The sequence below is a fragment of the Camelus ferus genome, chromosome 25 (assembly GCF_009834535.1).
Source record: "Camelus ferus isolate YT-003-E chromosome 25, BCGSAC_Cfer_1.0, whole genome shotgun sequence".
In the NCBI taxonomy this organism is placed as follows: Eukaryota; Metazoa; Chordata; class Mammalia; order Artiodactyla; family Camelidae; genus Camelus; species Camelus ferus.
Genome location: NC_045720.1, coordinates 18,395,694 through 18,422,265, shown reverse-complemented (window position 1 = coordinate 18,422,265; position 26,572 = coordinate 18,395,694). Strand labels below are relative to the sequence as shown.

Sequence of the window (26,572 nt, the reverse complement as noted above, 5' to 3'; positions counted from 1 at the left end):
TTTAGGAATATAACAGGTGAAAAAGCATAATCCCTGCCTGCCCTCAGTAGCTTATATTCTGGTGGGGAGCCAAACAAGAAAGCAAACCAGACAGTTATAGGCAGTGGGAAATGCTACAAAGGAAATACAGGGTGGTGTGATGGAGAGCGATGGGGATAGGGCTATTTTTGACAGGGTTGTTAGGTAAGGTCTTTTTTGAGATGGCAGCATGTAAGCTAAGGTTTAAAGACTCAAAAGAAGCCACAGAGAAGAAATATTTGAGAGTACTTCAGACAGAGAAAACAAAACACTGAAAGCTCATTATGACCGAAGCCCAGAAGAAAGTATGAGGTGAGTTTGAAGAAAGAGACAAGAATATCAGGACCTTTAAGACTGTGTTAAGAAGTCAATGTTTTTTATTGTAAGTGGTTGGTGGCATTTAGATGAGAAGCAGATGGGAATCTGATACATTTTAGAGGTGTAACCAACAGGACTTGCTGAGGGACTGGATGCTGAAGGTTAAAAAAAAACAACAAGCATACGTTAAAATGCCTAGGTTTTTTGACTTCTTAAAATGGGTAGAGAGCAGTAGTTCTATTCACTAAGATGGGACAGACTGAGATAAAACCAATGAGGGGAAGAGAGGAAGGAGGGAAGAAATCATTAATTTTATTTTTGACACATTAAAGCTGAGGTGCCTATAATATCCAAACAGTGATATCAAGCAGGCAGTTGGGTATGTAAGAGTGGCATTCACAAACCACGTCTGCCAAGAAATAAAAACCTAGCAGTTATCAGAATACAAACATTTAAATCTTTGAAAAAGGACCTGAAAGAGAGTCCACTACTATAATTACTACAAATAATAACAGCAACATCTAAGATTAAATGGTAGCACGCATATAAGGAAAATGAGGCACAAAGACGTTAACTAGCCCAATGTCATTTAGCTAATTTTAGACCTAGATTCCAACCCAAGCAGTCTGACTCTAGATTTGTGCTTTCATCTACTCTGTCAAGCAGAGACCAGGTAGAAGGAGATCTAAACCCAAATCCTGAGGCATTCCAATGTTCCCAGATGAGGAAAGGAGAAGCCAACATAAAAAAACGTTTATTGTAATTAAGTAGTTTCAGGTAAAGCGCTGAACCACAGGCTCAAAAGTAGATACAAAGTAAATCTCCACTTGGGGATTTACAGATGTCAGATCCCAGCAGGGAAGCACTAAAGTTAACCTTACTCTCCCCTTCCAAAAGCCCGAGTCCTAGATCCTTTTCGACAGCCTCCGTCACCTACTCGTCTCCCTGAAGAGTCATTCTCCACAGACCCTCTCTCAGGCATCTCAAGACTCCAAGAATCTGTCCCACATACTCCTAGCCTAGGTCCCCTTTCTCAGCCCTCCATTCTCCCATGAAACGGCAAAAAAGGTTTCGGCGTCTCACGAACAAAAAGTGAAAATGAAGAAAGAGGGTTTTAGGGAAAAACCCTGACCCAGCCTCAGCAAGTCCACACGGGAGGCCGCCGGGAACAGCGTCTGGCGGGACCCGACTGGGAACTGCGCTCCCCACGTGGGCCTGAGGAGACGGAACCCCACTCACCAAGCCATCTATCTGCACTTGCTTCACGGCCGAATCTCCGGACCCGCCTTTGCTTTTGCCTTTCCCTGAAGCGCCGGTGGTGGAGCTGGAAGAGGTGGCGGCAGAGCCGGTGCCTTCCTTGCGGGACGCCATCTTTCCAGCCGGACAGGAAAAGAGAGAAACGTGAGTAACCGGAAGCGGAAGTATAAGCTTCGCGTGACGTCACGCGCAGTCCGGCGTTTGAGGGGCGGGGCTGGAAGGCAAGATTGACGGGGAAGACCCCGCCTCCCTTCTCTTTTCCAGGCTCACCTTCTTCGCTAGTGGAATCTTTGCGCATGTGTATTGTGCGTTTGTGGCTTCCTTGCTGTTGAATGCGTCAAGAAAAACAAGACATTTTAAAATGTTTTCCTCTTAATGTTTAGTCGGTCTCCACTCGGCAGTTGATGACAATAGCATGATACATTTATGTAGCATCTCATTCGTAAAAATGCTTTCATTTCTAATTTTTTTTTAGATGTATGCGATTGAGTTTATTGTAAGAAAGGTAAGAGAAAATGGGGTTGGAGAAAGAAAAGAGGTGGAGACAACTGGAGAAGGGTTTTCATACTGGGCTTCCTATCCACAGGCCTCAGTAGCCCTGCCATAAGTTTGCCCGATTCTTTCGCATCAAGAAGTTGATCTTGCGAGCCACTACAGTGTTGTAGATTTGCCCGCAGATTTCATAGCTTTCCCTAGTTGCCAACGGCAAGGCTTCTCCTAGTACCGCCGTCGCTTTATGTCCTCAGTGACCCCATCCGTGGCAAAGACACCCAAGCTGGCTTTTTCCAACCATAGACTTCTTGCACTGCTTTCCCAGACAATCCCAGCCACATGGTTCGAATTTTCCGAATTCATAAAGAAGCCTCTTTAGGGTCCTGTATGCACCTTCCACGTTCCCTTTCCGTACTATCACAGTACTGGCAATGAACTTCAGATGTTTTGCCATGACCTTGGATTTAAGTCTTCAGTCTGCAGGACCTCTCACCCCTCAGCGTCCAGTCGATCCCTTTCTTTTCGAATTTTTTTAATCTCCATTCCCTATCTTGTAAACTGTGAAGAGCTATACTAACTCCCGTTACATATTAGGAAATTGCAGCATGATTTCTCTAACATCATTCTGTTGATTAATAGTCAGCCAGTACTGCAGTTTGTTTAAAAGTTCTTTGCATGTTTTGTCCCTGGAAATATCCCACTAAGGTTTTCTAGTCATGTATGCTAATCACACTACATGAGGTTCTTGTAATCTGACCCAAGGCAGTGTATATGGGCCCTTTGCATGCAATATCCCAGAGCCAAAAGGTACAAATACAGAGAGAGAGGCCAAGAAGTAGAATTTTAAAAAGGAAATCAATATGATCACTCTAACTAGAAAAGGTCTAGAAGGAATGACACTTCCTTCACTTAGATTCCTGGCTTCCTTCCTATCTCACTGGCTGCTCCTTTCTTCTCAGTAACTTTTGCTGATTTCGTTACCTTTGCCAAATTTTAAAACACTGAATAGCACCAAATTTCAGTCCTTGTACATCTTTGTTCCCTTGTCTTTACTCCCTGTCTCAAGGCTCATCATGCATATGCTGATGATTCCCAGTTTATATTTCCCAGACCTCTCCACTGAACTCCACACCAGCATGTCCATCTATCTATTCAACATCTCCACTAAATGTCCCATAGACCCCTCTAACTTAACCTTTCAAAAACTAAGCTCAAAATACCACCTCCCCTCAAAAAAAAAGTTCTTCCCACAGTCTTTCCCATCTCATTTGATGACAACTCTATTCTTCTAGTTGATAAAACCAAAACCTATGGGGTCACCTTTGACTCCTCTGTTTCCCTCACACCCTACCTCTGGTCTGTTGAAAACTCCTGTAGGCTCCATAATAAAAATATATTCAATATCCAGACTTCTTTTGGGAAGATGAAGGAGAAGTATTTTTCCTATTCCTCCCGATAAGTACAACTAAATCCCTAGACATTATATATAAAAGAAACATAAGAAGACTCTACAAGGTGGAGAAAAGGAGAAAGACTGCTTTAGGGATGTTGGGAACCAAGGAACAACACAGCGGTGATTTCCCAGTTTCTATTTGCCATATGTATCACAGACTTGAAGCTGGTGTCCAGTGACCTGAAAACATCAGGCACAGATAAAAAGAGCTCTGACAAAAGTCTGTTCCCTGCACAGTCAGTGGAAACTATTGGTGGTCTTGAAGTTTCACCCTTATCAGACAGTAATAAGGCATCCACTTTATCCCTCAATAGAGTGATGTCAGAGAAGGCCTAGTGGATACTAAGGATTTCACCATGGCTGCTCATGATGCCACCCATTCCTAATGCCAGTGAAGGAAACAAGAAGAGCGGTAATAAAGCATTCCTACCCCTCCCATCCAAGAGGTGTAAGTTCAGGACTCACGGGAGCGGGAACTCCCATACTCCAGCAGTAACAAGGAACTAGTCCTACTCTCAGGGGAGCCAGTAGGCTGAATGTAGAACTTCTATTTGTACCCTCATGGGGCAGTAACGAGAAAGACTCCCTTCTCTTTCCATTGCCAGAGCTGTGTCAGAGGAAGCTAGGTAAAACAAAAAGTCTCAAGATTCAGAGTTCTGCACAATACCAAATGTTGGCAAGGATGTGGAGGAAAGGAAACCCTTGTACACTGGTGGTGGGAATGTAAATCGGTGCAGCCACTATGGAAAACATTATGCAGGTCTATCAAAAACCTAAAAATAGAAATACCATGTGACCCAGAAATTCCCCTCCTGGTATATATCAAAAAAACAAAAAAAAAAAAACAAAAAAAACACTAATTTGAAAAGATACATTGACCCCAATGTTCATAGCAGAATTATTTACAATAGCCAAGCTATGGAAGCAACCTGAGCATCCATCAATAGATGAGTGGATAAAGAAGATGTGTTATATATACACAATGGATTACACAGCCATATAAAAGAATGAAATTTTGCCATTTGCAGCAACATGGATGGATTTGGAGGGCATTATGCTAAGTGAAATAAGTCAGAGAGAGAATGACAAATACTGTAGTATATCATTTATATGTGGACTTTAGAAAGTATAACAAACTACTGACATATAGGGAAGACAGGCTTCTATAAGTCACTTGAACTGGTAAAATGACTTAACAGTAAACTCTGATAAGTTATTTTTATCTAATACCTAGAGGAACCACTAAAAATGCTTTACAAAGGGATACACTCAAAAATACCATAGATAAGTCAATATGAAATTCTAAAGAATATTCAAATAACCCACAAGAATGTAATAAAAAGAAAACAAATAAAAACAGAGAGAATTAATAGGGAAAAAATGAAATGGCAGTCTTAAATCTAAATATATCAATAACTAGATTAATATAAATGGTCTAAATACACCAATTAAAAAAACAACAATTGGCGAAATGGATTAAAAAAACATTAGTAGAATGGATAAAAACAACCTAACCATAGGCTGTCTAACAGAAATTCACTTTCAAATATAATGATATAGGCATATTGACAGTACAGTGATGGGAAAATATATCATGCAAACATTAACCAAAAGAAAGCAAGACTGGCTGTATTAATATCAGATAAAGGAGAATTCAGAGCTTAAGAGAATCACCAGAGACAGAGGGAAATATTATATAATGATAAAATGGTCAATCACCAAAACCACATAGCAATTCTAAATGTGTATGTCCTAGCAACAAAGCTGAACTTATCTCAAGAAAAAACCGATAGAGCTCAAAAGACAAATAGACACACCCACAGTCATAGTTAGAGGTGTCAACTCCCCTCTTAACAATTGAGAGAACAACCAGAGAGAAAATCAGCAAGGAAAAAAAGCAATTCAGCAACACCATGAATCAACAGGATCTAACCAACATTTATAAAACATTCCACCCCGCACCCCGAAACAACAGGATATACACTGTCAAGTGGCCATGGAACAGACAGATCATATCCTGAGTCATGAATTAAACTCAACAAATTTAAAATAATTGAAATCATTCAGCGTATGTTCTCCAACCACTGTGGATTCAAAATAAAGTCAAAACATAAAGGTAACAGGAAAGTTTCTAAATACTTGGGAGCTATAAAACACACTTCTAATAACCCATGGATCAAGGAGGTAGTCTTAAAGGAAATTTTAAAACACATGCACATTAAACTGAATGAATATGAGAATACAAAATGTCAAAATTGGTGGGACACAGCTGCCTCAGTACTGAGAGGTGAATTTATAGCCAAATGTGTACATTGTAAAAGAGGAAAAATAACATTTCTCAGATCAATAACCTAAGCTGCTTCTTCAAGATCCTAGAAGAATAAGAGCAAAATAAACCTGAAACATGCAGAAGAAATTAAATACTAGGATTCCGAATATATTTGGTCACTCAAAGAAGGTTGCTCACAATCATTAAATTGTATTTTTGCCCTCCTCCAAAAGGCAGTGTGATATTGTGGGTCTTAATTTCACTGCGGATATTCATATACTAGATAAAATTAATTTACCCTGTATTCCCAACAGTATGTTTTTCATTCTCTCTGTCACAGGAACTAAAGTTTTTTAGCATACTTCTATATTTTCTGGAAATATTTCAAGTTTAGTCAGAGGCAAAAAGAGAAGTTGGTGAGGGCCTTCCAAAGCAAGCTGTGGGCTCTGTCCATGGGTGATTACCGCATGGGGACAGGAAGCAGAGGATAGCCTGCCATACCTGAGTGAAAAAATGAAAAAATAAACAGTCTGACTAGTTCTGCTTTTGTGGCATGTAACTCAACCCACTAGGAAAACACAGCCCAGTGAATGTCAGACTGTGACCAGTCCATGCCATAGACCCCGCCAGTACTGGAGCTGTTTTTCCATCACTTGGCTAAGACTTACTTAAATCCTTTTCAATGCAATAAAATAGGAGTCAAGGCACCAAAGATGAGCCAAAGAATTTCCTAAAATGTCCCTTTATTCCTATTCAGTATTCAGATGAACCAAAGGATTTTTTTATATATCAATTTATTCTTTTTCAGTTGTTGCCTTCTTCCAGACCTCTATGGAAGGCAAGGTTCCTCTGAGCATTTTGACAGTCTTGGGCCTGAGCTGAGCTCAGGGCTCACAGGCAACCTCTATAAGACCAATTCAGCATTTGTTTCAGCCTTGGTACGAAGGAAGTGGGTAGAAAGTAATCTGACCTTTCTATTTACTGCCCCTCTGGAAAGTAACTGTACATTCACGACACGTAACCAAGGGGCGGTCCTTCTTTAGTACCCATTAGAAACAAAGGAAGCAAGGAAGCATCTTGCTTCAATCAAAGTTTTCAGCAAGAGCCTGTAAGGTGTGTAGGTTCTTATCTCTTCTGGGCAGATTACTTTCTAGGAAAGGAATACAAAGATCTTTTTTCTCCTGGAGAAGGAGATACCACTACGGGGTGGCTGTGGGATCTCCCCAAACATCAGATTAGCCTGTCCATCTTAGGGAGTCATAAGTAACAGGATATAGAGAGAAACAGGAAGTCTATCTTCCAACATTCCATAAGGAAGGGATCAGAAACTCCCTACTCTCTGCAAATGGGAGGAAAGGGCAATAGCTGTCCCATCTCCTCCTCCTCAAAAGAATATGTGGTGCCATCAATAATTCCTGGACAAGGTCTGAGACGTAAAAATTAGCCATAAGCAAAGCCAGGTGAAACAACACATAAATAGGGCAAATTAAAGTTCTGGATTAAATTAGTACACTTCTCAGAAGTCCACAAGTATTCATTTGGCCAAAGGAAATCATTTGGCTTAAAACAGTAAACACTTTGCTTAATATTTAACTAGAATGGAAAAGATGACTTTGGGAGATAGATGAAAGCAGCTAATAGCAACACTTAGTTCTGTATCCCAGCCTCTTCACAATAGTGTCTAGGATAAAACAAGACACGCGGAACATCTTAAATCTCTTTAGAGCAAGGTTTTATACAGGTAATACAATCATTTTTCATTTTAAAATATAATTTGTTGCCTAGATTCAACAAATACTCCATCAGTTGGGATGCTGTGGGCTATCAACAACCAAAAACGAACAAGGAAACAAGAAACAATTTAAATTATTTTCAACAAAAAGGAAATGTATTCTACGACATAACTAAATGTCTCGAGGGGGCATACTCCAAATGAAGCAGCATAATGATGCCAGTTTTATATTTTTATGAATCTCTTGATTCTGCCTTCTGCCATGTTTTACTGGCTAGCTCTCCTCCTAACCTCAAAATAGCTGCCAGTAGCAAAGGACATAACACACTTCTTTTTTTATGTTTTTTGTAAGAAAAAGAAAACCTCTCCCCCAGAGAGAAAAAAAGATCCTTCTCTGTAGTCTGGGAACAATTTAAGTCATATGCCTCTTCTGTGTACATATGTGAAATGAGACTATGTGAGGTTATACTTTGAAGAGGTAAGTGATTTGTTCAGTATTATGAAAAGTCACAATGGAGAGGTTAAAGAGAGAGCCAATATAAAGAAAATAATACTCAATTATACATATAACCCAGCATGTGGGTATTTTGTACATGTTTGCTAAAATAATAATAATTTTTAAAAAGACATTTGATCTTCTCATCCCAGTATTTTGATTTATGACTTACCAACTAATATTAAGAGAAAGTGATCTTGCACTGAAAACATTTACGCAGATTCTAAGTGCAACTTTTATTTTGTATAATATCATGTAATTAATATCTTGTATTGGTGTAGTTCAATTATAAATACATGACTTTGAAATAATATTCCACTGAATTATTGAAAGCCTTTAATTTCTTGCCACCAGAAGTAAAGTTTCTGCCCTGAAGTCCTCCTGCTGCTTAAAAATATATACGAAACCATGAGTGAAAGGGTTGTCTTCAACATTTTGTTCAATATAAATAAATAGTGTTTTTAGAAAATCTTTTTAATGCCATAAGCTGACATAATTTTCAATGTTTAAACTCCTTTAAGTAACAGTAATAATATTTGCTTCCACAGAGTAATTTTATAAGGATTCATTAATCTTCTAAAACGCTTTGATAGGTTAAAAATGAATGACCCCATAGAGCATAAAATTCTCTACCAATTTCAGTTACGATTTAATTAAATTTCAAATGGCATTTTCTTATGTATGTATCAAAGTAAAACATTCTGCACATTGCTACCACTTTTTAACTTTTTGCTTTTCTCTACCACTGTATGTTTTTACTACTGTAATTAATACCACTGAACATTTTGTAGTAAAATCCCAACGGAGAACACTATTCAGATCTGTTATTGTGAAATACTGAGTTCCCTTCAACTTATATCACATGGCAGTATTTGTTCCCTGTATAATTTCATTCAAATAAACTATTACAGCAAGCAAATTTGCTAGTCTAATTTTACAGCCATCTGACACCAGTTATCTGATAACCAATAGTGAATACTGTCTGGTTTAGAAATATCCTTGACAGAGAAATCCCTTGAAATTTTTTTTCTAAGAGACAGTTTCTCCTTTGTCATTTACCCTGGAGGAAGAGCTCACTGGTACTAGCTGAGCCTACAGACAGAAATTCTGCTTGCTTTCTTTAATTGACAGCTGGGTGACACTAACATTTCCTTGATGTTTCTTGCCCAAGTCACTGAGGTTCTTCATATTTAACTAACTTTTCCAAACAAGAGATACATCCTGCTGACATTCCCAGTTCAAATCAAATTGTTTATACTTTCAAAAGAAACAAATGTCAATTTAGCTTCTATAGTATGTAAAAAGGATTTAGTTTATTTTCCTTTGAAAAGGTATTTTACCTTTCACAGAAAACTTATAAACTAGGATTTTGAACTTATTCAAAGAAAGGGCAATTGTATTGGCAAACACTAACCAACATCAAAGTTTTATCAAAAGCATCTGCCAATATAAAATTCTCTAACTCTGGCAGGTAGTTTTAACTCACTCTAACAATTGGGATTGGGTTTGGCTGCATATAAAAGAAACAATGTGTCAATGTAGCTGCATTCTTAGTTTAAAAAAAAGTACCATTCTGGTGAGTGATGTTGACAATGGGGAGGGCTATTCATGTGTGGAGACAGGGGCTACACGGAAAGTCTCTGCTTCTTTCTTTCAATTTTGTTGTAAACCTAATACTGCTCTAAAAAAAAGTAAAGCCTCAAAAAATGAAAAGAAATCAAAAATAATATTCTTTAAACTAAAAGAGAAGTTTATTTTTCTTCTCATGTAAAACTAACCCAGAGGTAGAAACCCTAGATTTGGAAAGGCAGTTTCATAGTCACTGATGGCTGAGACTCGTTCTCTTATCTACTTTGCTAGCTTAGCATATGGCCTCCATCCTCAAACTTACCTCCTGGTCTAAAATAGGCTGCTAGTGTTCCCTTCATCACATCCAAATTCCAAGGAGTGGGAAGAAAGGTGATGGAAAAAAAACAAAAGTGCCCACCACCAAGTTAGGTCAACTTCTTTAAGCAGCTTTCCGAGAGGTCCCTTGTAACACTTAAACTTACCTATCCTTGGCTAAAACTTAATCGTGACTACTGAAACACACAGAAGACTGGGTGATGGATTCTCTTCTCTGGGACATTATTGACCAGAATAAAATTGGGGTTCTATTACTAAAGGAAAGAGAAGAGATATTGAATGTCAATTCACAGTCTGTTCCATATCCATTGTATTAAATGTGTTGATTTTGTGAGAAATTTCACACAGACATTAAAAATAATGAATGAGAGCTATGCCAACTGACTTGGAGTGTGTGTGCGGAGGGAGAATTTCCACAAGGATTATTGGGTGAGAAAAGCAAAATGTATAGAAGTGATAAAATATGATTCCATTTTGAATAACATAGAGTGACAAAAATCACTACGTACACATGCAAATAAGCATATGACTATGAAAAAAATTACTGAAGGGTACACAGTAGGTTAACATGTGTTATCTGGTCAAGGAAGAGGAGATGAATATCTTTGTGTTGTTCCATTGTTCCTCTTGTTATAACAGGTGTGTGTTATTTTTTAATTTGAATACTATAAAAAATGTTCTTTAAAAACCAACCTTCCTAAGACATTCCTCTATACATAAAAATTCACAGTAAGAAAGTCCCAGGTAGAATTTATCCTAGGGGATCTTAGGGAAGGACTAATAGGCCCTCAATACAAACCATTTTACCTAAGTTGTTCTAAGTGATTTATTTAGGGAAATTATTTATTTAAAGACTATGTTAGCTGGGTAACATTAGAAAGAATGTTGCATTCTTTTGGAGCTAATGGATGTTAACAAATGTTTATAAATATTTAAATATGAATATAAGGCAGAATAATATTACAATAGATATCTTTGCTGAATTATTTGGTATACTACCATTTATGAAATTAAACAAAATAACCTTTATTAATTATATTTAATACTTACCTATTTACTTCCATTTAGGTCATGAATCTTTCATGAAAAGTCTTGTTTGGGAATTAGTCATACCTTGCAAGAATAAATCATTTTCATGTCAACTTGGCTTCATCAAAATTTCATGAAAAAAGAACTTCAAAATCATGTACAACATCATATTATAAATTATTTTTGATCCAGATGTAATAAAGAATATGAAGAGTATGAAAAAATAAAGAAAAGTAAATTAATCCCCTACCTACCTCAACTGCATGTCTATTTGGCCTGGAAAACGTCCAGTGTAGTGACCTGAGAAAACAAAATAGCAGCAATGCTGAGACATTAAGGTTTCTGCACTATAAGGTCAAAAATATTTTCAATGACTATTTAAAATTTTAATAATGATATTATAATAATTTTCAAAGTAAAATTTCAGATTTGAAGTTATATCCAAATAGTTCATCCAATAATGGCAATATTTGTTTTCTGTCTTGGTTGTGGCCAAATATTGATTTTCCAATACTAGGCCATTTGGCATCAGACATAGGAGTATTCAGTGGCCCAATTAGTGAAAAACATCCCATTGGGTAAACAGTGATGCTTTACTGCAAACAGTCCCTTAGGAACACTAATATGCATAATAAGTAGCTTGGGGAGATTGTAATAAATGTCACTTCCTCTCTGAATAGTGTCCCTCTCCTTCAATAATTGTTTTCAGTCAGAAATGGGCATAATAAACAAGTTACTAAGAGCTTTTCTACATGCCCTAGGATCATGTTTTGAGGAATAGTGCTATATTAGAAAATTCTGTTTTAAATTTGATAATCAGCATCATAGACCTTCTTTTTGTTTGTGAAATTAGGGTCAGTTGTGCCAACAACACTGTCATATTCAAAGAGCTTGGGAAAAAATGCTGTAGTTTAATAAATTAAAAAAAAAAAAAAAAACTAGAGCATGATTTAAATCCCTAGTTAGTCCTGCACCACATTTTTCTTAGTGAAACATGGCCAATGGGATGGAGCTGGGAGATAAATCTGTGAGTCTATTTTTAAAATTGTTTTAAGTGTTTTGCAAGGCTGGGAGTGTATATTTTCTCTGTCTGTGGTGGGAGTATAGTCAGAGTAGGGTGTTGGCACACAGGGATAAAGAGAGTATTCAGATTGGAAGTAGTGAGTGATTATACTCAAGAACCATGAATCCAGTCCTACAATAACTCTACATGGCTTCCAATTTCTAAATTTATTTTCAGTTAAATGAAAGCAGCCATCTAAGTGATGTTGTGCCGGGAATCAAGACAGGGTTAACATTATAAAATATCCTAGTTCCAATTTCATAAACCTGTATCTTCAAATAAAACTCCAAACGCAAACAATACATCTCAATTACTTTGTAAGTTACTTTTCTGAGTTGATTTCTTTCCCTCAATCTTTCACCAAAACTAGATCTGGGACAGATTCCAGGCCAGACCGAAAATGCAAAATTCCATACTCCCCATTCTTTGATTATTTTGCCTTGAATTGAAGTGGATACATGGCAATTAGCTACTAGGGAACTCAAAATCTTCTGATTCATTCTCTTGATTAATCAAGTTGACCAAGTAATTTCTGAACTTTCAGTCAGCTTTGTACGTTCCTGTTACTAGCCCAGTATGCAGTCTTCCTACCTCAGAGACTATAGGCATAAAAAGGGTTCTTAGAATTAATCTAGTCCTGACAACCTATTTGACACTAGGAAGTGGAACCCAGCTTTCTTGGAGAGTTGCTCAAGGTTAAATGGCTTGGGTTAGGGAAAGAATTAGGACCCTAGTTTAGGGATTCTGACTCTGAGAAGATGAAGCTCTTGAGAAGCCCTTCTGAAACATTCCTTGTGAGTGATTTACAATGGTCTTAAGAAGAAGAAATGCAGAACAGTGGGACTTTTTGCCCTGACTTTGATCTCTTTACTGATGGTAGTCCTATAAGGGGTGGCAGGAACATCTGAACTCAAGGCAGAGTTCCAGCGATAGTTCTGACGCTAAAGAACCAGGGGCCCTTAGTAAATGTGCCTAACTTCCTTGTAACAAGGCAACCAGCACAAACCCGCCCATTGTCGTCCAATATAGTTTGGGCCCTTTCCTTCCCTCACCTGAGAATTATTAACATTAAGGCAAAAATATAGGGTAAATTACTTAGAACTGTGTCTATAAAATATTAACTCTCAATAATACCACTGATTACCATCATACCGCCGATTATTGAGAGGCTGCCTGGCAGATGACGCTTTAGACGCAGTGTGCAGAATCTTTCAATCCGGCCCATGACTGCGCATGTACGCTTCCGTGAGAAATCGCTACTCGCTTTCCCGCTTGGGCGCAAGCTACGCCCCCGAGGGCGTGCGCCTTAAAGCGCGGGCACCGCGGTGAAGCGCGCGCTCGTCGGGGCGTGACCAAAACCAGGTCCGGCACGTGGGGGTGTTTGCTTCCGGGGCCAAGGGCTCTTCATTTCCGGGGGAAGCCGGCATTGCAGTTCGCGAGACTTGTGGGAGGCGTTGGCTGCTCCTTCGTGGTCCCGTGGCCTCTGTCCGGGAAAGCCAGGAATGAAGATCACGAGGCAGAAACACGCGAAGAAGCATCTTGGCTTCTTCCGCAACAATTTCGGGGTCCGCGAGCCCTACCAGATACTGCTGGACGGCACCTTCTGTCAGGCGGCGCTGCGGGGCCGCATCCAGCTGCGGGAGCAGCTGCCGCGCTACCTCATGGGGGAGACTCAGCTGTGCACCACCAGGTGGGCCTGGCCGGTCCGGGGGGGGCGCGGGCGGTCCCGTGGTTGCGGTAGACGCAGGGCCCTGCTCATAGACCTCCGCTGCGATCTCTCGAGGGGCAAAGCGCCCCGCCCACGAAGAGTTAACAGCTCCGCGGGGCCCGTAGGAGGGCGGGCGAGTAGCTACTTTGTGGGGCAGAAAGTACGATGCCCAGCGGATATTCAACCGGGCTTATTAAAATGCTAATATTTGACTCCTCCACAGGAGGTTCCTATTTAGGGCTGAGAAAGCAGTTAGAAACTGTTATTCTGACATGGGTAGTATATAGAAGACACTTCGAAAAACATTGTATTAATATGAAAATGCAAAATGAAAGAAAGGTGTGATTATTTTGAAACAAGCTGATGACTTCAGAATGTTTACTCTTATGAACTGAAAATATTTTGAAGGTATAACCGATTTGTACTTGAAGAATGTAGCACTGTAGTGGCAAGGATCTACTGTCACATTATTTAGATTCACATTTCAGCTCTACCACCTCTTAGTTTGAATTTGGGATTGTTACTTGAGATCTTTCAGAATGAGGTGTTGTAAAGCAAGGATAATTTTAAAGTAAGATGCCCAACTTTGTAGGACTGTTTTGAGATTAAACGAGAATTTATGTGCAGAGCAGTTAGCATTCAGCCTGGCGCATCGTAAGTGCTCGATACATTTAAACTGTTACTCTTTTCTTTCTACTTAATCTATGTATTTTCTAGGTCTTTTAAGAGTAAAATAATTCTTGTATTATTTGTGGCTACATATGACAAATTCAGATTGTAATGGTACAGTTTGAGTGTTGTTTTTTATACTTGCTTTATATGAAAAACCGATGTACATCTATTACAATTGTGAGTTGCTAATAATATTTCTTTTTTCAGGTGTGTGTTAAAAGAGTTAGAAACGTTGGGAAAGGACTTATATGGGGCAAAGCTGATTGCACAAAAATGCCAGGTTCGAAATTGTCCCCATTTCAAGAGTGCAGTGAGTGGATCAGAATGTCTGCTTTCCATGGTTGAAGAGGGAAATCCTCATCATTATTTTGTGGCAACACAGGTGATACTACTTTTAAAACCGGAGTCAGTTTTAACCATTTCTATTTATACTTCATATGGAGCTATTTATCATTAGAAAAAAATTACATGGAAGTGGTTTTAAGTGTTTCAACTTTTTTAAATGCAGGCTTTCAAGTTAAATTTGTAGTCAGTAGAAGCAATTGTCATTTGAGAATTTGAGATAAGAACCTTAAGCATATTGATTTTCTTCTTAATTACTGAAGTTTCCTTTCTTAAATAAAAAATTATTGATATAGAGATGTGATATGTTTTAGGGTTCTAGAAGGGAAGTAAGTGGAGCAAAGATTTTACATTTTATGTTTATACATGTTTTTTCATGTTCCTGTATTTCATACTATTTATCAGAAAGTCATATTATTTGAGAACATACTATCAATATGGAACTGTTTTAGGCTTTTAAAGATTGGGAAGCATGGAAAGAGATTCTCAGGGTTGATAATAATGAAGTTTGTGTATTTAGATTTGCTTAATATGGTTTTGGAATTATAAAATTACACAGAAGCAGAGCTGAATCTAGAATGAGTCAGCTGATTCCTACTTTGTTTCTACTCCTTCAATCTCTTTGAGCATTCTTGACCCTTTCTGAACCTGTCTAAGAGTAGGAACAAGGAATATCACCTAACATATTTACCTTTGCATTAGTTTGTAATTCGTGGTCCTAGAAAGTCTGTGGTCTTAGAATACTGATCAACATAGAATATTGATAAATCCAGTTCACACTGTCACCAGTTCTTATGTTTCTCTTCCTTTCTTTATCATAAATATACTCCTGTTATTGACACACTGATTTGCAGAGTAAAACCTCTGGTCTCTTTTATTTTCAATATAGCCCTCTTTAAGTTCTTAGACATCTACTTAAGGCATCTGATTTAATTGACATATCTGAACTAAATAATTCTGTTTTTCTTTTTAATAGGATCAGAATTTGTCTATGAAAGTAAAGAAAAAGCCTGGAATTCCTCTCATGTTTATTATTCAGAATACTATAGTTTTGGACAAACCTTCTCCAAAAACAATTGCATTTGTTAAAGCAGTAGAGTCAGGTCAGCTTGTCTCAGTGCATGAGAAACAAAGCATCAAGCACCTCAAGGAGGAACGGGGTTTAGTAAAAGACCCTGAACAGAGAAGAAGAAAAAAGCGCAAGAAAATAAAAGGCCCCAATCCTCTTAGCTGTTTGAAGAAAAAGAAAAAAGCAACGGATACAAACTCATCTGCCTCTGAGAAGAAAAGAAAAAGAAAAAGAATCCGGAACAGATCTACTTCAAAAGTACTTTCTGAAAAGCAGAATGCAGAAGGATAATGAATCCTTTGGATACTTTTAAACACATTCAAATATGAAAAATAAGTTTCTTTTTGAAGCTGTGGAAATATTTATGGTAAAAGAGTAAACTTATTTTTGTAATTGTAAATATTGACCCACAAGCCTTTGTATAAAATTATTTGTTTAAAGAAAGAGTGGATAAGAGGGAGGGTATAGCTCAGCAGTAGGGTGCGTGCTTAGCATGCACAGGTCCTGGGTTCAATCCCCAGTACCTCCACTAAAAAAGAAAATAAAAATTAAAGAATAATTTAAAAATACGTAAAGAAACCTAATTACCTCCTCCCCCCCAAAAAAATTAAAACTAAAAAAGAGTGAATGAATTTTGATGTGATCCTGTTCACTTTTCTTAGTGAATTTCAGGGTGGGCTTTTTAATGTAAAACCATTGTCTCTTTCTGTCTTACTGCTGCGTCTCTCCTTCCAACCTTATATGCAAATAGTTTAAAAAGAATCAAATAGTACCAAAACACTCATGACAAAAAGCAGATAATCCTTTTATATTCACAGAGGAAACTTCCTCTTACAACTCATGTAGTTGTTACAGAGTTTACCTTTGTATTTCCTGGTAATATGAATATGCTGCTACCTATGATCTACCCATTATTTATTAACTTCCTACTAGAAAGAATAGAGATTTGCTTGCTTATTTTATTCCACCATTTTTCCAATATGTTAATATTTTAATCTTTATACATCCCAAATTCAGCATTTTCACTATGATGACCATAAACTTTATTTAGTACTGAACAAAGTAGCATGCTATGATTGAATTTATTTCTTATATTTTTCTGTTATTTCGGAAGTTAATAATGGCCTCATTTTCTTATAGCATCTGACTTGATCTTGACACATTCTTCAGTAACTCTGGAAAGGATCTCATAATTTTTCATATGATAATATCAGGTAATTCCTTATCCCTGGAGATAATTCTAGAGCCATCCCTCTGTCTGCCAATGTGGAAAGGTTTTCCACCAAGCATGTTGCTCAGCTCTCACCCAGGCGCATCCTGCCCTTATACAGAGAATCTACTCTCTCACTTTTGTAGCCTAGATTCTTCATTTTACTCTTTCCTAGTTTCCTCTTTTGCTGTGGTGGAGCATAGAGTGTGTAGGAAGTACATTTTTTGAGGCTCATCCAATGTGTTTAACCTCATATTTGTTGCACTGATAATCTAGCAAGGTAAAGAATACTTGGTTACAAATCATTTCACTCAGTTTCTCTTGAGAACTTCTTAATTGTTTATAAGGCCCTAGGGGAAAGAAATCCCTTTACTTTTTTTGAGTTCCATTTATCCAATACAGAAGAGGATTTTTTTAGATGTAAATGTTAACTTCAGTAGCAAAAATTCCAAAATAATTCTCTTTCAGTTTGGCTATATATGTTATTTTTAAAATGTCAAAAGGGTCAGTTCAATTAGGAATCAAATAATCAAACGACTTTTTCAGCTCCTTCCCCAATTATTTTAATTATTCATCAGGCCAAAGTTGAAATGTTTTTGCAGTGTAAGATTGAAGTATAAAGTTGTCAGAAGTGCAATCAGTAGCTTCTGACTTTGAGCTGGCAGTGATACTTTCAAAGTGGTTCTTAATTTGTATCCTTAGAATATTGCCATGTATGAAGTATTTCATGAATAAGTTCTTACTTATGCCTAAAATAAGTGATTTTTCTTAAAAATGAGACAATTCAAATTTATTCCTATGGAAATGTCATTCTCAGTTGAATTCATAATTGCTTTTTTTGGTGGAAAGTGGAACGTTAGCTCTACCTACACTGGGAAGAGCAGACAGGCTGTATTTGGCAAGCCAGATGATTGTTCCTACTGTCATTTCATGATTCTGGTTTAAATTTATGATAGGAATATTTTTTAAAAGAAAAGCAAAGGTACTGGGAAAAACTGAATATAGTTCTATAGTTCCTGTGAAGAGAAGTAACATTTGTCAATAATGACAGAGTTAAGAAACAGATCAAATGTAGACAAAGTGATAAATCAAGTGAAATGTACCCTGATGACCTTCATTTCAGTATGCTGAAATGCATAAATTACAGGTGTTTTTAACAAGGCTTATGTTTACTCAGTGCTGTCTGATTGCCTGTATTTAGTTTAACAGCCTACACTGGAGAGCTGGAAAAGTCATCTCATTTTTATGAAGTAGTAATTTTTAAATTAAAACACAAAAATACAAATGCATTGTAAAACATTTAATAGCTTACAACTTGGATTAGTCATTTATATATTTTCTCAGTAAAAATTACTTTAAATTTAACAGAAGGATCTCATATCTTTGTACTTCAGTTCTTTAAAGAATACTACCCTTTGCCACCACCCTGAAAATCGCTAGCACTACTTGCTCTGTTTTCTCCATACAAATTAGGGAAGACGGGGGCCCTGGGAGTATGCACAGGCAATCAATCCATTTTGTGGTTTGGAAAAAAATGTTCAGAACATCTGCTTTAAATGGTAGCTACTTGCTTTGTTGGGGATAAAAGTGGAACACACGTGCTTTTCAACTCTGAAGTTTGCTAGACTAAAAACAAATAGTATTTCTGAAAACTGCTATCCTTTTTGAACGCTTTAAAATAAAGTGTTTGCAGTTGTGTTTGGGCAGGATTCTGTATTTCCTGCATTTTCAAAGCCCTACAGCCATTTTTTATTCCCATAAGTATATAAAGTAAAACTAGAAGTCATTTCAGAACAACTGAATTTCAAAAGCAAAAAGATTTCCTGTCTTCTATTTATGCATAAAGTTAAGAGTTAAGAGACTGTTTTATGACTGCATCTAGGTAAGGCAGAATGGCTGTGACTTGACAGGTTTAATTAATAGGTTTTCATGGATGGGTAGAATGAATATTTTAAAATATTTTAAAAATATGTCTTGAACTATAGCTTAAGAATTCTTAGTTGTAAATGAAAATGTATATAAATGAAAAAATGTGAGAACTTAGTATAGCTCTACCTATATTGAAATCCAAAACTGTTTGGGGATAAAGACAAAAGATTAGGTGTCTGGACTGAATTTAGGAACTGACTTCTCGTATGATCTTAGATTAGTGGCCTCCAAATATTTAATCATGCATCCTTGCCTGTAAAAAGCTTTTGTGTACACCTATAATGTGTATATTTATCAACTATATAAATTTACTACTGTACATTCTAAGGTATACACAAAAATATAAAGGATAAAGATAAGTTATTTAAAAATCTTTGCCATTAGCTAATATTTCAAAATACGATGACTTCATTAGCTAATATTTCAAAATACGAGGCTTACCAATTATACTTGATACGAATCTACTTCAGGTAGTCTTAATTACCTTATTTGTCAGATCTGTCTAGGTCATTGGTTTTCCTTTATATTAATGATAAAGTGTACTAGGAGTAGGTGTCAATACGTATTTGTTGAATAAGTGAAAATAAGAGCAGGTCTACTACAAAGAGTCATAGCTTCTCAACCAGTTTTCAGACCTAAACCAGCTCACAGGCCCAGAGCCCCTCAATTTAAGGGGAGGCTGGGTTCCCTTGAGAAAGGTCCCTGGAAGCACTGCTACAAGTTTTCCTCTAAGCCTTCCCCCAAGGGACCTGTGGCCATTTTCTAGAGTGAATGTGCTTTGGGGAATAGAAATACCCAGGCCTTTTGGGGATTACTAGACCCTGGCTCTGAATTGATGCTAATTGCTGGGGACCCAAAATGCATCTGGTCCAACATTAAAAGTGGAAGTTTATGGTGGTCAGGTGATAAGTTGTGTTGTATGCGAAGTTTGAGTCACAGGTCCATGAGCCCAACCTGTGTTTTTCCTCCAATTCCAGAATGTGTAATTGCTAAAGACATACTAGGCATCTGGTTGTGTCTCCATATTAGCTCTCATTTATGGACTAAGGGTCATTAGGGTATGAAGAGCCAAAGGGCAGCTATTGGAATTTCTCCATGCCAGAGTAGTAAACTAAAAGAATAGGATCTCTTTGGAGGAAATGCAGAGATTACTACCATCATTAAATACTTGAATGATGCAGAAATGTTGATTCTTACTTCATCTCCATTTAACACATCTCATCTGTTTAGTCTGTATAGAAGGCAGATGGTTCTTAAAGCATGACTAGATTATTTTAATGTTAATCCAAGGGTGACTAATTTGCAGAACCTCTTCCAGAGATAATATCTTTGCTGGAACAAATCAACACAGCTCCTGGCACCTTGTATGGAAAATGCTTTTTTTTTCTCCTCTAATTTTTAACAATTTGCTATGACCACCAAAATCAGTTTGCTTTTCTTTGACAAGGTCAATAGTACACCATTACAGTCTGGCTTATGCTAATTTAGCACACTTGCCTTCAGCCATAATGAAGTCTGCAGAGATCATGATCATCTTAACATTCCACACGTCACACTGACCCCCGACGTTGATGACATTGTGCAGGTTGAATTTGATGAGCAGGAAGTAGCAAATGCTACGAACATCTTAGTCAACTTAGGGACTTGGGAAGTATGGGATTGGAAGATTGATTAGAAGAGTGTCTGGTGAAGAGGTATATGGATGGATCTTTCTGAATGGGCACAGAGTGTGAAGATATTTGGGTCCCACGTGAAAAATCCATCAGGCATTCACTGTAGAGGAGACTCAATTATCAGGTGGTCAAAATGGCACTTTCTGTAGATGTCAGCTTCTTTTCCTGCCATTGAGTGCTTGTTCATTGGGCCTGTGAACAAAGTAGTTACAGTGGCAGAAATGGAGACTATGCATGGTCTTCATACCTAACCTGGCTAGCACTGCTGCTGAATGCCTAATGTGCCGAAAAGAGACAACCCTGAGCTCACAATTAGGCACTGTTCCTTGTGGGGAGGGGAAAGGAACCAGTCAGCCATATGGTGGCAGGTTGGTAACACTGGATCCTTTCCATCATGGAGGGAGTTGAAATTTATCCTTAATGGAACAGGGCCTATTCTGTATATGGATTTTCTTTTCTTTCTTATAATGCTTCCATCAGTATCACTTAACAAAATGCCTTATTTACCATCATGGTATTCTGCTAACACGGCTTCTGATCAAAGAATTTGTGGTATTAAATGGTCTTGCTTTAGTATGTCACTATTTACAGTGCCAGTTTAGAGACAGCACCTTGAAAGGATGGATATTCTCTTGCAAGATGCACGATAAGCTTTGAATCAGAGGCCACCATGTGGTGCTCTCATCCATACCTAGAATACACAGGTCCTGTACTTAAAAGGATGGAAGTGGAAGTACTCTTCTTCTCACCTTTACATCTTATAACCCACTCAGAGAATTTTTATTTCCTCCCCCATGACTGAGCTCTGCTGGATTGGAAATATCGTTCCCAAAGGAGAAATGTTCTACCAAGGGTGCAGCAATAATTCCAGTGATATGGAAGATGAGACTGTCACCAGGTCATCTGGGAGTTTCTTATGCTTCTGAACCAACAGGCAAAAAAGAGAGTTACTATACTGGCTAGGATGATTGCTCCTGATTTCAGTTAGCAAATTGGATTGCTGCTACAAGATAAGAGTAGGGAGGGCTGTTTCTGGAATCAACGAGAGTCTTTAAGAGGCTACTTAGGTGCTTCTATATCTGATAGTAAATGTTAATTAAAAACTACTGCAAACAAAGGGAGGCAAAACTACTATGTATTCATATACTTCAGGAATGAAGGCTTGTGTTACCTCACCAATTAAAGAACAAATTGAGGTTCTGCCTGATGTCAAAAGAAACATAGAATGGGTAGTGGAATAGCCAGCCTCCAAGATGGTGCCCAAATAGTCTCACCTCCTGGTATATATGAGCCTGTGTGTCCTCTTTCACACGGGATAGAGCTGACTCATGTAACCAGTATATCAATATTATGAAAATGATGGTGTGTAACTTCTGAAGCTAGGTCCTAAAAACATAGTAGCTTCCATCTTGCTTTCTCTTGGAGCACTTGTTCTTGGGGGAAGCCAGCTCCTATATTGTGAGGCTGTTTAAGCTCTAGAGAATTCTACGTGGAGAGAAAAGGAAGCCTCCTGCCAACAGCCAGCATCACTTTACTTGCAACGTGAGTGAGCCGTCTTGGAAGTGAATTCTCTAATCCTCAAACCTTCTGATGACTGCAACCCAGCAAACATCTTGACTGTGACTTCATGGGAGGCAGAACCACTCAGTTAAGCCAATCCTGAATTCCTGACCCATGGAAACCACGTGAGAAAAATGTTGTTTTAAGCCATTAAGTTTTGGAGTAATTTGTTATGCAGCAATAAACAATAATGGAAGAAAGAAGTTTAATATATCAAATATGGACTTGTGACTAGTTAAATAAATTATGTTTCTAACAGCTATGAATATTTTCTTTGTTATGTGTATATGTAGCTATGCTTCTATCCATATATGTATACACATATATACATTTGTACACATACATTATGTAAATGTTATACATACATAAGTGTATGTATATATGATATATATGTAATAGAATTATACACTCATATATATACTATCTTCTCTCCCTAATTATTTTATTCAAGTGTTTTTTCTCTTCATATGCATTTTTATTTATTTTTGTTTATACAATTTTTTAAGGTTACACTCCGTTTACAGTTATTACAAAATATTGGCTGTATTCACCATGTTGTACAATACATCCTTGTAGCTTATCTTACACCCAATAGTTTGTATCTCCCACTCCCCCACCCCCTATATTGCCCTCCCCACCTCCCCACTGGTAACCACTAGTTTGTTCTCTGTATCTGTGAGTCTGCTTCTTTTTTGTTATATTCACTAGTTTGTTGTGTTTTTTAGGTACTACATATGAGTGATATATACTACAGTAATTGTCTTTCTCTGTCTTGACTTTTTCCACTTAGCATAACGCCCTCCAAATCCATCCGTGTTGCTTCAAATGGCAAAATTTTATTCTTTTACATGGCTGAGTAATAATTCATTGTGTAATATATCACATCTTCTTTATCTGTTCATCTGTTGGTGAACACTTAGGTTGTTTGCATATCTTGGCTATTATAAATAATGCTGCTATGAACACGGGGGGGTGCATGTTTCTTTTTGAATTAGTGTTTTGGGTTTTGTTTTTTTATATATACCCAGAACTGGAATTGATGGGTCATATGGTACTTCTATTTTTAGTTTTTTTTCCATACTGTTTTCCATAATGGCTGCACCAATTTACATTCCCACCAACAGAGGGCTCCCCTTTTCTCTACATCCTCGTCAACATTTGTTATTTGTGGTCTTTTTGATGGCAGCCATTCTGACAAGTGTGAGGTGACATCTTACAGTGGTTTTGACTTGCATTTCCCTGATAAGCAATATGAGCATCTTTTCATGTGCCTGTTGGCCATCTGCATTTCCTCTGGAAAAAATGTCTATTCAGGTACTTCTGTCCATTTTTTAATCAGGTTGTTTGGTTTTCTTGATGCTGAGTTGTATGAACTGTTTATATATGTTGGATATTAATCCCTATCAGTTATACCATTCGCAAATATTTTCTCCCACTCAGGTTATCTTTTTGTTTTGTAAATGGTTTCTTTTGCTGTACAAAAAGCTTTTAAGCTTAATTAGCTCCATTTGTTTATTTTTGCTTTTATTTCCTTTACTTTAGGAGAAGGATCCAAAAAAATATTGCTGTGATTTATATCAAAGAGTATTTTTTTTTTTTTTGAGGTTAACTTTACCATTTAATCTGTAGATAACAGAATTTCAGCTGGGACTGAGATCGAAATTGAGGGGTAATTAACATAGCCTAGAGATAGCTACAGTGACCCTTAGGATTTTGCATCTTCTCATTTTGTGAAGAGAGTGAGAATACCTTCATTTGTACGAAGGACAGTCACATCACGTTAGGTGAAACAGGGAGTATTTAATGGTAGTATGAAAGTTTAACTGTATAAAGAAGGATGCACATGGATGCTGAGTAGCCTAAATGGTGGATTGTGCCAGCCCCAAGCCCACATGTCCACACTCTACACTGTGGTGCTGGAGCTGGAACTCTGCAAACCACAGTTCTTTGGCAGCTGCTTTCTTTTAAATTCTGCCAGTGAGGGGCACTAAGGCAGGACTTGGAAGGAGGATGGAAGAAGAAAGGACACGCTTCTTCCTGTGAGCTTATTGTAGACTCCTTGACTGCTTGAGGTTCTTGTGAGAGTCACTTCTTCACTCAAGCTGCATCAGTTTATTACCTATGGTCCCTAAATCCAATTTGTAACACTTGCAGAAACAGCTTTATTGCCTCCACCCCTCTCCCTGCAGTAGAGAACCAGACACCAGCACTAACTGGCCAGAGCCCATTCTTATGAGATGTGTCTGGGTAGTCAGACCCATGGGGCCCCTCCTCTGAGCTGAGAGACATCTGCACCAATGGATTAGAGTTTACCTCCTTAGAGGTTTCAGCCCCAAGGGCTCCTCTCTACGCTTCTATTTTAATCATTCTAACCTCTTCCTTTTCTTCTCCGTGCTTTAAAGGCGGAAGCTGCTTCCTGCAGTTGCTACCTCCAGAATTCTTAGAGTTCTCTTTTTACCTGTTTAGTGTCCTGGTAAACAACTGGATACCCAATTAATATCTGTTTGTATTAAATTCTCTTTGTACACTTAACTGGTGTAGTTTTTCTCTCCCAACTAGACCCTGGTCGAAGACAAGGGTTCTAGTTACCTGATTCAAGTGTTCGTTCTTGGGCTAGGGGGACAGGGACCAGCTCTACTCAAGTTATATGGATGGAGATTGGAAAAGGGGTAGTCCTCATCAAAGAAAAAAAAATTGAGGTAGATTATATTATAAATATAAAGAGAGGTGAGGAGGGATCAGGCAAAAAAAATCATATCTAAGCATTAAGATAATCTTTAAAGGTTATAAAAGAAGGAGGTTTCACACCTTTCTCTCCTCTACAAAAATCTTCCAAATAAAATTATTGTGAAGGTGAAAAGACGAATGGAAATTAGATGCCATTTCACACCCACTAGGATGGTTATAATTAAATAGACAAAAATAACATGTGTTGTCAAGGGTGTGGAGAAATTGGAACCCACATGCATTGCTGATGGGAGTGTAAAATGGTGCAGCTGCTTTGGTAAACAGTCTGGCAGTTCCTCAAACGCTTAAACATAGAATTAACTATCTGGGAATTCCTTTCCTAGGTGTATACCCAAGAGAAATGAAAGCATTATGTCCACACAAAACTTGAACACAAAGATTCATAGCAACATTATTCATAATACCAAAAAGTGGAGACAGCCCAAATGCCCATCAACTGATCAATGGATAAACAAAATGTAGTATATCCATACAATTTGTTTGGCAATGAAAAGAAATATACTACAACATGAATGAACCTTGAAAGCATTATGCTAAGTGAAAGAAACCAATCACAAAGGATCGTATATGGTATGATTCTATTTATACGAAATGTTAAAAATGGGCAAATCTATAGGGGCTGGGAGCAATGGCAGGCAGATGGGGGTAAGGGGTGTAGGGTTTATTTTTGGAGTAATGAAATATTTTACAATTGATAGTGGTGATTAGATGTACAACAATGTGAATATAGGAAACCATTGAATTTGTACTTTATTTTTCTGAATTTGTACACTTTAAATGGGTGAATTGTGTTATGCAAATTATATCTCAATAAAACTTATGAAAAATATGCACACAGTAGGTATACAGTGCATACTTGTTCATGAATTAGTCATGTAACCAAGTGGGCCAAAGAAATATACTTCTGCATTTTAGATGATTTTAAGAGGCAGCTAAAGAAAAAAATTAAAAGTATAAATTGTTTCCAGTTTCTTTAAAGGAAAAAAAAAATCCTACCAAACTATTTGGGTGGTAATGTTTCATTTCTTTTTCTCCTATGAATTAGCCCAGGTGGCTCTCTGCCAACTTGCTAAGGCTCACTGTCCTCTCCCTGATGCAGTCAGATGCCTTCTGTTCCTTTCTGTTGCCAAAATGTTACAAATGATCTCAACCTTTCCACAGGTAGTAAATGCTGAAAAGGTACATCTCTCAAATCCTCATCACTTTGCACAACAATTTTACAACGTCTTTCGTTCAAGTTGGTGTGAAAATGGGAATCCCTATGGAATGAAATATTTTAATCTCCAAAACTGAATTAGCACAGGTAAATATTTTACATTTTGTAAGCAACACAAGCATGGTGTGGTTTAGTTATAAGACATAATAATGTTCGTACTGGCACTTAGTTTTCCACATTCAGAAAGAGCAGGGCATGAAAGGAAACTGTCAAGTAATAGCATGGGTGTTGAGAAGACCTGTGTTTGTTGTTACCATGTACTGTCAACATTTGTGGCCCCTTAAGGTGATGGGAGCCCAGACAACTGGTCAGGTTGGTAGCAACCTTGATCCTGATGAATTCTGGGTTTTTCTGTTGCCCCATCATTCCTTCAAACAATACATTTTGATATTTAGAGCCATCACTTGGCTTTT

At 37.7% G+C, this 26,572-nt stretch overlaps 3 protein-coding genes across 5 annotated transcripts in view; 1 reads left to right on the top strand and 2 right to left on the bottom strand.

The window, feature by feature from the left end:
- EIF3H (eukaryotic translation initiation factor 3 subunit H) overlaps positions 1-17,911 on the bottom strand; it is a 97,392-nt gene extending 79,481 nt beyond the window's left edge. Inside the window, exons 1-3 of one of the 3 annotated variants that reach the window (XM_032468109.1) lie at positions 17,906-17,911; positions 3,694-3,696; positions 1,576-1,707 (exon numbers count right to left, since the gene is read on the bottom strand). In XM_032468109.1, coding sequence (XP_032324000.1) covers positions 1,576-1,707 — 132 coding nt within the window. In that variant the 5' untranslated portion in view covers positions 3,694-3,696; positions 17,906-17,911. Of the gene's footprint in view, positions 1-1,575; positions 1,708-3,693; positions 3,697-10,990; positions 11,010-11,223; positions 11,243-17,905 lie in introns of those variants that run through there. The other 2 variants (XM_032468107.1, XM_006186465.3) reach the window with 2 other exon arrangements.
- LOC102511640 (28S ribosomal protein S21, mitochondrial-like) lies at positions 2,070-2,539 on the bottom strand. Its single transcript, XM_032468110.1, is given in 3 exon segments — positions 2,070-2,295; positions 2,298-2,350; positions 2,445-2,539. Coding segments are annotated over 3 exon segments (261 nt in total). The 3' UTR covers positions 2,070-2,182.
- Positions 13,424-22,447, top strand: UTP23 (UTP23 small subunit processome component). Its single transcript, XM_006186466.3, has 3 exons — positions 13,424-13,722; positions 14,620-14,794; positions 15,731-22,447. The coding sequence occupies exons 1-3, from the start codon at positions 13,535-13,537 to the stop codon at positions 16,112-16,114; spliced, it is 747 nt and encodes a 248-aa protein (XP_006186528.1). The 5' UTR covers positions 13,424-13,534; the 3' UTR covers positions 16,115-22,447.
- The last annotated feature ends 4,125 nt before the right edge of the window (positions 22,448-26,572 follow it).

Coding starts and splice junctions, on each gene's coding strand:
- UTP23 (XM_006186466.3), top strand. CDS start 13,535: ATGAAGATCACGAGGCAGAAACACGCGAAGAAGCATCTTGGCTTCTTC. Junction 13,723..14,619: donor ACTCAGCTGTGCACCACCAG/GTGGGCCTGGCC, acceptor TTCTTTTTTCAG/GTGTGTGTTAAAAGAGTTAG. Junction 14,795..15,730: donor ATTATTTTGTGGCAACACAG/GTGATACTACTT, acceptor TCTTTTTAATAG/GATCAGAATTTGTCTATGAA.